The sequence below is a fragment of the Nuphar pumila genome, chromosome 1 (assembly GCF_984573655.1).
Source record: "Nuphar pumila chromosome 1, dmNupPumi1.hap1.1, whole genome shotgun sequence".
NCBI lineage: Eukaryota > Viridiplantae > Streptophyta > Magnoliopsida > Nymphaeales > Nymphaeaceae > Nuphar > Nuphar pumila.
The window spans coordinates 170710509-170722359 of NC_143249.1; the positions used below are offsets into that span (position 1 = coordinate 170710509).

Sequence of the window (11851 nt, forward strand, 5' to 3'; positions counted from 1 at the left end):
TGCAAAAGATGCACACTATAAATATCAAACTCTTCAACTTCTTTCAACTTGAAAGCATTAGGTCAACCAAGATGGATCCCTTGTGGGCAATTTCTATTTGGTTAAAGACCAATTTCGTTCTTGAGCACCTGCAAATCATATTACACATGCTACTGCAAAATTGGTATAACTAACCTACTAAAATATAGATGAAATAATCAATAGTTCTCTGACCTCTCTCTCTCTCTGTGTGGTAAAACCAATTTCACGAGCACCTACAGATCAATCTCCCCACTGCAAATTTGGTAGAACTAAACCACACTAGTTTCAATAAACAAAAGATGTAGATGACCCACCTAAAATGCCCAACATTTCTTAAGCATAAATCTATTTCTCCGTCTCTCTCTCTCTTTGAACATAGAATCATCAGTAGAGGTTAGATCCAAAATTTGGATTGACTACTATATTATCTTTATACAATGAAAACCATAACAAAAACATAATCACAATGAACCAAGGGTATGATGGCCAAGAAGACAGAGCGGCCTTCCTGTAGTTCAAAAAGCTCAAACCCTCAGAGTTGCCTGATCTTGCTATGAGATTTTTCTCTTGCCCACTCTTTCTGCACATGCATCGCCACTACCTATTTCATTATTGATCCCTCTAAAGATGGATAGCTTCAAATCATTCATCGATCGATCACTCTCAATCACACCCATCTTTGCCTTCTTATCCAACCACAAAGGCTCCCATACAACCTCAACTTCCTCACTATCTTCCATCTACAATGAAAACCCAACTATATGAGTAGGGAAGAAAATGTATACCTGTTGAAATAAAGCAAAAATAAAAATCCAATAAATTGCCCAAGATATAACAGAAAAAAAATTACGGTTAGGGAAGAAAAAACTAAGATATTGAGAAAAGTGCAAGACTTGAAACGGATCCCAAAATATTAAAAATACCCTGTTATAATGAAACCTAGAATAAACACCTGGCTATATGAGTCTATACATGCAAAAGCTAGAAATATCAACAAATCTGTTTTTTCACTTCAAATGGGAAGAGGAGATTTAGGGGCATGTGATTGAGCATAATAGGTGAGAGGTAAATATGAGAATAAGCATTTATCAACAGTAGTGAAAGACAACTAAGGTTCTTCCACCAAGTTGGAAGTTCACGAGAAGGTTGATCAGTAAGTGCTAACAAAGCACAAGTAGAGTCTTGATCTCTTCGAGGAAAGAGGATCTGTTATCATTGCAAAATTTTACTTTTGCAAGTCAAATTGACCTTTGAAAAAAAAACTAAAAATAACTCGCTCCGTTTTAAAGTGCAGGATAATTCCGAAGAATGGAACTCACCTGTCGATACGAGGTTCAACCGTTCCTGGCACCTTTACCAGAGGTAATTGAACCAAGGATCAATCTGGTGCTTTGCTCAACTTGTCTAAATCATGTTCTATTTCCTATATGCACAAAGAATCAGGCATGTGCTGTGAATTTTTGAAAATGCGGATTGAAAATATGATATATGCTTCAAAGATTTGGAATACTTGGAAAATTTTTGGAAAGGATGACCCTTTGAAAATCATGAATCATGGTTGGGAAAATATTTCTAAAGAAAAGAAAACCGATTTTTGAAGAAATCTTTGATGCTTTATGAAAATCGATTTCTAAGAAAAACTTAGATAATTATGAGAAAAGTTTGTTTTCTATGAACTTGAACTTTGGAATTGAGAATATAACTTGGAAAAACGATTTTTGAGCTTTGAAAAGCATTTGTAAATCTGTTAAAAAACTAAGGGTTTTTGAGAAAATCGATTTTGAGGAAAATCAAGGAAAATTTAAGAAAAAATGATTTTTCTGAGATGAAATTGAGAATTAAATCAAAAGAAGTGGTGTGTGGCCTTGTGAAATACTTTCATGATGCAATCTAGACCTATATGAATGAATGCAATTTTGAAGAAAACATTTTCTGAAGAACTTTTGAGAAATTTTTTTGAAAAATGAAGTTTATGTGCCTTATAGAACTTTAATGAAGTAAATTCGCCTCATATCTCTTACTATGGCCACAGATATGGATTGAATATATCTCATTTGATTCTAAAAGGGGAAAAACATTTATAAAAGGTTGAAATGTATAATGGTTTTCGAAGATAGCCTAAGTGTGTAGGTGGATTGTGGCTTAAAAGAAGATAAATCTGGATTTTGTTCATATTCTGACTATGTCCATAAATACAAACTCAATCGAGTTTATCAACTCTCTAGAAGCTAGTGCACGTGTCATTCATGTAAACCATGGTGAATTTGAATATGCATAAATCATCATTCATCACACATTGACATTATTATAAAATTAAACTATATGCACATGCAAACCCTAATCTAAACATGAATTTAAATTCGTATTTCAAATTTATTTATAATTTACATCACTAATTAAATTTAAATAAAGGAAATTAAAAGAATTACATCCTTGAATATCCCTGCAAAACTAGAAGACTTGTTACTGAAAATATGTTGGCATTTCTAGATTTATCCAGTAATATCTGAAAATTACTGGATTTATTCAGATATAAGCCTTTTTCCATGATTCTCTGAAATAAACATAATAAAATATGATGTAAAATGGAAGAAATAATAAAGATAAATAACTTTAAAATTCGGAATTTGGAGAAATTTGATAAAAATACCCTTAAAAACAAGACTATGGCCTTGAAATTACGGTTTTCGGAAAATATTTTGGTAAAATTTTGGATTTAGGGCTCAAAAAGATTCAAATTGAAACCAAATTGAATATGAAGTGTCCTAGCATGATTATAAACATAAACAAATCCTAAAAACATAAACTTTTATGAAAAAAAATCAGAAATATTACAAAAATCATGATTTTGCCAGTGTTTTGCTCGAATCGGGACTCCACGGACACCTGTTTTTGCAATTTAATCAATCCAAGCCTCAAACGAATTCCAAAATTAATAAAAATTGACATATTCACTTCTGATAACCCTAAAATTAAACTGAAATAAAAAAAAATCTATTTTTTGACATTATCTCAATACAAAATTTGTATAAAAACTTTAAAATATGCGATTTTTGCCTATGGGCACGTACCTATCATAGTGTTAGACCCAAATCAGGGGTCAAATCATTATAAAAATTTATAAAATTTTACAGAGAGATATTAGACAGAAAAACAAAGATTTCACTTTTTAGAGATTGGAAAAATCATCTTCGGTTAGGGAGATATTATTTCAGCAATATATGATCAATTATAACAAATATAAAACATATTAAAACGGGTACTTCTAATTTCAAGTACAAAGAAATATAGCAAACCTCATTCAAAATTTATAAAATTTTAGCAGTGAATATCAAACACATAGATAAAGATTTTTCCTTTTACAGATCATCAATTGAATCTTTGGTTAGGGAGATACGATTGACACAAGTCGATCTAGGGTTTAAACGAGGCATATCAAGTTCTGAGAAACTGATTTCACTTTATGACTGAGGAAAAATAGCAAACAGAAACATAAAAATATGGAAAAATCATAGTAAATACTAAACATCAATATGAAACTATTGCAATTTACGGATCATAAATTGGATCTTGGATGACAGAAATATTGCATATGCAAATTGCTTTTGAATCTCAATAGCGATTTCACGGGTCAGAAATCACGGTTCAACTTTCTATTAGGGTTCCTGAACCCAAAACTATCTAATTTTTTTACAAGGAGTCACTGACAAATCCGTGAACCAACCCTAAAAAATCAGATTTTTTTTTAACGAAGATGCATCCATAAAATAACACAATTTTTACAGCAACGGGATTGAAACACATGGATATTCAATAAAATACTAAAAAACATGACTTAAACATGAAAAATAATGAAAAAAATAAGGAAATAACACAACAAACTTGGGTTCGATGCTAGAATAAGTAAAATAACCATTGATATGATAAAAAAATAAAAAAAAAATCCAAGGAATACATGGTTGGATTTGATTTACCCTTTAGAAAGAGAGATTTGACCCATTTAAGAGGTGAATCTCACCTTTTATTGGGCAAGAACATAAAAAATCATATTCTAAACCATTCTAATGGATTAAACACAAAAAATATACCATAGAACAACATTAGATCACATTCTTGACTTCACTTTAGGGTTCTTGAAGGTAGATCATGCATAAAATCCATGAACAAGGGGGCGATAATGGTGAAATCCATTATAAAATCATAAAAAAATTAATAAAAGCTTGAAAGAAAACATAAAATATTACCTTGGATGGCTGCAGCTTCAAGGGAGGAAGAAGAGGGTGATGGGAGTAGAGAGAAGCTCCAAGAAAATAAGGAGAAAAGAATAGGGGTCGACCCCCCCTTTGGTCCCTCTTTATAGCTTTCAAGCCCTTTAATTAAAGAGTTTGGAAAAATCCAAACTCTTTTCTTAATTGGATTTGTTAGGGGGGGGGGGGGGGGATTTTCTATTATGACCCAAGCCCTAACTAACCTAATTAACACCTAATTAAACTTCTATTTAATCTAAAAGACTTCCAAATGTGTCACCACCTAGTATGGGCCCACATTGGATTTTTAAAATTCTAATTTAAAACTCTAAAAACCACTAGTTAAAAATCAAAGTAAAAATGGATTTTTTAAAATCAATTTAGACTATTCTAAACCCCTAATCTAACTAGGACACCGACTAACCCTAGTCTAACCCCGATTTCTTCGAATGTGGCGCTACCCAGAGTGGGCCTTGTTTGATTTTTCAAAAACGGTTTCAAAACCTGAGAATGAGGGATTTTCAAGAGAGATTTAAAAGTAGACGTGAAATTGAAAGTTTTAAAATGACATAGAGTCCTGATTGGATCAGAACTCCTCTAGACATGGTGCCAACTGAGTGGGCTCCACATTAGAGTTTTGAAAAAGTTGAAATAAAGACTGAAAATGTTTTAAAATAGAGTTAAAATCAATAAATGAAATTCAAAGGTTTTGGAAATAGAGTCCTAAGCAGACTGAAACTCTGAACCAGAGTTTTGAACCAATTAGAACTCTGAGATTTAGGTTTTTGAAAGTCAAATGAAGAGATTTTTAAAGGATTTTCTCAGAACTGGTGAAAATAAGTTGGAAAATACAATCGGGGTTAGAGTTCTAACTCAACCGAAACTCTGAAATAGAGTCCTGGATCAACTGAAACTCTGCAAAATGAACTAATTTTTGAAAAACAGGTGGAGAATATAAGAATGAGAATAGAAACAATAATCAGGATGGGGTCCTGATTGGATTAGGTCTCTGGATCAAGGTCTTGATCAGACCAAAACTCTAAATTTTTGGTATTTTCTGAAAGACATATGAAGGAATTTTCAAAAACCAGTGAAAATAGCAATGGGTAGTGAAATCAGAACAGAGTTCTGATCTAACCGAGACTCTGGGGGCAGAGTCCTAATTTGACTAAAACTCTTAAGTTTTTGGATTTTCTAGGAAAACAAATGAGAGAATTTTAGAAAACAGGTGAAAATAAGATGAAATTAAAGTCCAGTTCAGAGTCCTGATCTGACTAAGACTCTATGAAAGAGTCCTAATTCGACTAGAACTCTGGGATTTTTTTATTTTCTAGAAATCAAACGATGAGATTTTGAAAAGAACTTTTAAAAACAGGTGAAAATGAAGTAAGAAAATGAACTCAGGATAGAGTCCTGATTCGATTAGGACTCTGAGATAGAGTCCCAGAATTTTGAAATTCTATGATAAAAGTGTAACAATTTTGCTTTCTGAAAAGATAAATAAAGAGATTTTTGAAAGATTCTCTCAAAATTGAGGTCAGGTTCAGAGTCCTGATCGAACTAGAACTCTTTGAATAGAGTCCTGATTCAACTAAAGCTCTGAGTTTCTCACTTCTTTCGAAAGATTTTGAAAATTTTGGTTGAAAACAAGTAAAAATGGCAACGAAAGATAGAGTCTTAGTCCGATTGAAACTCTAAAATAGAATCTTAATCTGACTGAGACTCTGAATTTTTGAGCCAAACGAAAGATTTTGAAAGGTTTTCTCAAAAATAGGTAAAAATGGTAGTAAAAGGTAGAGTCCTGATCCGACTGGGATTCTAAAAAAGAGTTCTAATCCAACTGGGACTGAGATTTTGGCTCTTTTGAAAGTCAGATGAGAAGGTTTTCGAAAACAAGTGAAGAACATGAGTAAAGGATAAAACCGAGAGAGAGTTCTAATTTGATTAGGACTCTGGGAAAGAGTCCTAATTCGACTAAGACTCTAGGATTTTGGCCAAAATGAGAGGAATGGGCAAGGGATATGACCGCATCTGGTTTAAAATTAAAATAGAATTTTAAAAAGGTTTAAAAAGATGAAAAGACAGAGTCCTGATCTAACTAGGATTGGAATTTTTGAGGACTTTGATAAATGAAGGAATTCAAAAGTGACACCACCTAGATGGGTCTCATCTGAGGATTGAAATCAGTAAAAATTGATTTTAAAACAAATCCAGATTGTTTTTCTGAAGAAATAAGATCCTGGGGGTTAACAGATGAAAAATATCGATGCAAAACCCAAGTTTATGAAATTGATCTTGAAAGAAAAGTTTTAAAATTGAATATGGATTGGAGATTTTAAAAAACAAAAGTGTTGGATCTCAAAAATGAGATGTAATGACATGCAATGCCATGAAATGCAATGAAATGCCATAAAATGATGAGAAATGACATGCAATGATATGGAAAATGCAAATCTTGGCTAAGGGATTTGAAGTCCCAGACCCTTGGCAGAAGCGAGGATTGATGATTGAAATTGAGCCCTAATGGAGATTGTCTTTTGAAATATTCGAATTTGGGGAAAAACTCGGGCTCTGAATGGCCCGGGCTCAGGTATCAACCAATTGGTTCCCTAAAGGGTTTAGAGAATGGGTCCCAATGGCAGGAGGCAGGTGTTTGTGAATAAGAGTAAAAATTTAGGGTGTCTACATGATCGGAAAGAGGCAACCTACAACCAGAGGATTGCTATTTACAAGAAGTAGCAAAGAAAACTTAACAAGGATTTGAATAGATGCAAAAGTGTTTTGAAGAACTTGTCGGTTCCTAAAATTAACTAGAAATAACAAGTTTGTGCATAGATGAAGTGCCTGAATTTGCACATAAAATGAGTGCCTCATATGGAGATGAACAGGTACCTAAAGAATAGATCATCATCTGGTCTGAAATTATGGAGAAGCACAACAAAAGTAAACATAACGCAATTAAACATTGCAAATAGATAAAGAAGGTGAACCAACTATGGATCTAAGATCCTTTAAGAAAAAATTAATGTTCAACATCTATATAAAGAGATAGCAGTCCATATATGAGATATCTACACAAGATTAAACAATAATGGAGATAAATAAAAATTTTACACTGCATAACATGTAGCATTTGCATTATAATAGAATGCCCTTCACATTTGACCGAGTAACTAACAAATACAGAAATTTCATCAATAACAAGGTGAAAGCTATGCTGAAGGAATTCTGTATATACATATTTTTTTCCTTTTTAAAGCCCTGAAGATAAAAACTTGAATAGGAACAGTTAATTATAATGCAAATGGATGCAATGCAATGGGGGAACAGTTAATTGGGCACTCTGAATGCAAGGGTGACTCACAGTATAAACAAACCTCAATCCAAAAGAAACAAGTGGTGCTTTTAGTTAGATTGAAGATTTCAAACTTGGCACAGATACCGAAAACCACTTCCAACTATTGTCATTTCAAGAATTTTCCCTGCATAAAGCCATCTTCAATATAATGACAACCAAATCAATTTCCAACAAAAAAGCTTGTTTGAAATCTAACCACCCCTATTCCTTGAAAATCATTAAAGCAATTTGCCATATCATCCATTACCAATTCAAATTCAATCCATCAATTACGTGACCAAATGGCAATCCAAAGAAAAGTCGTTGATGAATACTTGTGAAGAAGCATTTACAGAACAACAAAACACACATGAATCCAAGCAAATCTAAATACCTGAAGCAATGTAAACTGTGCTGACAAAGTGGTTGCCTCTTTCTGAAGTGTTTGCACTTTCCTCTCTAGCTCACTAGTATAAAGTATCTTCCGTTCCTTTATCTTTTGTTCCTTGGACCGTGCTACATACTGCTGGTTAGCAAGAATCCTACACATGGAGGATCCACAAAAACTCAACTTGAGTCAAAAGGAAGTCATAAACAATATGCAATCATCTCAGTAGAAACCCTCAAACAACACACTCATAACTAACACCCTCAAAACATCACCACACATCTGAAAAATTGCACCAGAGAGAAAACCACAAATTGTGATCCTCCTGTACACCGAATATATTATAAATGACTAAATAAATAGTTAAATATATTAATAACCTACATACATTTAGAAAAACACCAGCTTGGCAGCAGAAGAGAGATAAATTTTCCAATAGAATGACTAGATTCAGGAATAGTAGCTACTACTACTACTACCACTAACACTAGTACTAATACTATAACGACAACGACAGTAGCAAAAACCATGATGATAATGGTGCACGGAAAGATAGGATTTTCATGAAATTTTGGATTTTTGTGATTAAACGATGAAAATAGTAACATTAGAAGCAAGAACAATGATGATGGTGGTAGTGACGATGATGGTAATTGTAGCCACAAGCATAAATCGATAAAAAATGGGGTAAATTTTTTCCAGAAAGTCAAATTTTTATTAGAAAAGGAAATTTTAACACAATGAACAACAAATCAAACAATCAGCGACAAAATGAATAATCTCTCAAAAGTAAAACATGAAAGAAAGGAAATAGAAAAAATTTAAGAAGTAGATGAAGAAGACGAGCCTCTTAGCCCTCCTGGGATCGATCAGAGAGAGCTCAGCGAGCTTATCGGCGGGCATGGCCTTCTTTGTGACGACCACCGACGACTTCGCTTCCAGAAATGAAGAGCCTGGCGACCCGTCGACCGACCCAGAGTGTCGGTGATGCGGCCTCTGGCGTGGCCAAGCCCCCATTCTCCATTGGTGGCCCGAGCTGAAACCCTAGGCCATCCAGGAAAGTCGCGTCCATGGACAAGCTCCGCACGTGCCAACCTCTTCCACCAATTCCTTTTCCTTCGTCGGCGCATCCGCTGGCGTTGGTGATCGGTTATGCCTCCTCCTTGACCGTGCCGCCCACCTCTGGAGACTTCCCGGCATCCACAAGGGTCGAGAACAGACTGGCGTTGTTGGAATTTCTGTCGTCGGAGAGAGAAGGAACATCGAACAAGGGGAAATCTGCATCGACGTCGAATAGGAAGTCGTCCGGCAGTCGAAAGGCAACGTTCGACTGCGCTCACCGGTGGGAGCCCCATCGCGGAGTGTTCGGCATGTGGTAGAGCAGGTCGCGGATGGAACCTCGGCCCGCTAAGAACTTTCTGGCGCCCGCGCCAGAATATTCGGCTTCTATTCCGTCGGAAAATCTTGAGGACAAATCGTCGGAGATGGTTCGTACGTATCTTCTTCTTCCTTCGATTATACTTCCGTCACAGATAGAGGGAACTTACTTTCTTACGTCGTACTGCAGGAAGACGAAGTGGGGACCCAACACCCTCCCCCCGGCTGAGCTTCGTGGAGGAGATCGTGAGGGGGATGCGGAGGGCGATGGGGCTCAAAGAGGCATGCCCGTCGAGACAAAATCAACGTTCCTCTCATCCTTGTTACTTTTGTAACAGGGGGGAGGGTGGAACTAAAAGATCATGTGTTTAAGGATGCGTAGAACGCCGTCCATCGCATCCAACGTTTGTTGAAAATCGCCATTCTTAGCGAGATATTTGTCCAAATCACGCTGGAAACGGCGCATCAAACATACCCTAATGGATGAGATGCACGCATCGACCACCATGAGTGCCACACTGAAACCCTTGAAAGGTGTCGTGTGCTTCAAGAGAAGAAGCCTTTGCACAACCCTTGGGATCTGTGCTAGCCTCTGTATGCCAAGTGTTAAAGGAAATACCCTAATAGCCGGACGTGGCTCCCCATTGGCGAGCCGAATTTTCGGCGACTCCCTCATTCGATGTCATCCCTCCACATCAGTCTGGAGGATCCCAGGGTTGGGCAGAGGTACCCATCTACCCAGTTGACCATCCTATGGGCAGCATGAAATCTCTGTCTTTTATCCATTTGGTGAAAACCCCCAACTGCAATACTACAACACAGTGGATTGAACACGCGGAGATGCTCGACCAAACATGCATGAAACAATATGATTTTTCCAAGTTGAATGGGTCGGATGTACATGATTGGTTGTTCAAGGTCAAGAACTTTTTCATGAGTCAATCGGTGTAGGAAAAGTACAAATTGGTTTGGGTGATTATGAACATTGAGGTTAAAGCCTCTTGGTGGTTGTGTTGGCAAATGCAAGCTTACGGGAGGCCCACTTGAGCCAAGTTTGCAGACCTAGTTGTGTAGTGATTTGACCCTACTCCCCATGATAATTTCGATGTTAAGTTGAAAAAATTGAGACAAAGGGGATTCATGCAAGAATTTCGAGCAGAATTCAAAGATTTAAGCTCTAGGTGCATGGTTGGTTGGAGTGTGTGCTCATGAGGGCTTATGTGGGTGCTCTCAAGGAGGAAATACGTGTGGAGTTGAAACTTCACAACCCCCACACGTTGAGTGAGTGTTTAACCTCTCTCGTTGCATTGAGGTGAGAAATAAATAACTCATGGCAGTGCATAAGCTAAATAGACCCCCCACACCCAAGGTAGAGGTGTTGTTCCATACAAAAGACCTTCCAATTTGGGTGGGGGTTCCATAGCTCCTAAGGTGGAGAAATTAAGCATGGCCACCGTAGAGGAAAAAAAGAGGAAAGGGTTGTGTTTTACATGTGATAAAAAAATAAAAAATTGTACACAAATATAAAGCTATGTGTATGTATGTGGTGGTTGATAGGGACGAATACAAAAGGAGCAGTGAGAAAACCAAATTTGGGGGGCTTGAGGACCTGAGTTTGGGCATCTCTTACCATGTCTTATTTGGTGTGACAATCTCTTATTCAATGAGGCTTGATGTGGTTATAAACAGCCATTGAATCAATGTTTTTATTGACACGGGCTTGACTCATAACTTTATACATGCACACACTTGGTTATCAGGTAAAGGAACACCCACTTTTGATGTTATGGTTGGCGATGGCACCAATTTGAAATGCCCAAAGGTGTGTTGTGACATGGTATTAAGGCTCTAAGGATTCAATTTTCAGGTGGATCTATATGTCCTTCCCATGCGTGAGGTGGTTGTTGTGTTCAACATATGTTGGTTGAGATCGCTTGGCATAATTTACGTAGGACTTTGGCCATATGTACATGGTCTTTTAGAAGGGTGATTCTATTGTTATTTTAAGGGCTCACAAGTCTCCTACTACAAGAGAGGTCCTAGCCAAGGGACTCTCAAAATTTTTAAGGGCTCCAGTGAAGTCGCACTACTCTCGTGCAAATGATTGCCCTAGCCGAGCAAGGGGATCATGAGGAGTTGGTTTCCCACAAACTCTAAAAGCAAGCCGAGCAAGGGATGATTTCAAGAAACAAAGAAGTACAGCCACGGAAATGGCAAATGGTTGTTTTCAGCAACACAGAGAATCACAAGTTTCAACAATCTTTCTACTATAGCCAAGGATCCACACGGTTTCAGGGATTGTCTTCACAGAAACTGGACACTTCACAGAAGGGCAGCAACTGAACTTCACAAAGGGAACAACTTCCTTTCTTCTCCAAAAAAAATTGTCAATGGTGAAGGACAACCAGCCTTTCCATTTCCTTTTTCATTTTGAATTTTTTTTAGCCAAGAGAATAATGCCTTGCATGATTTTTTTATGGC

General features: G+C 36.5%; 1 protein-coding gene across 1 annotated transcript; it reads right to left on the minus strand.

Annotated features, from left to right (window-relative positions):
* Positions 1-446: 446 nt before the first annotated feature.
* Positions 447-9676, minus strand: LOC149851260 (bZIP transcription factor 18-like). The gene is made up of 3 exons (XM_090014363.1): positions 8841-9676; positions 8000-8147; positions 447-761 (listed from the first exon to the last, which is right to left on the minus strand). Exons 1-3 carry the CDS (start codon positions 9008-9010, stop codon positions 573-575), a joined length of 507 nt encoding a protein of 168 aa, XP_089870489.1. The 5' UTR covers positions 9011-9676; the 3' UTR covers positions 447-572.
* Positions 9677-11851: the final 2175 nt, after the last annotated feature.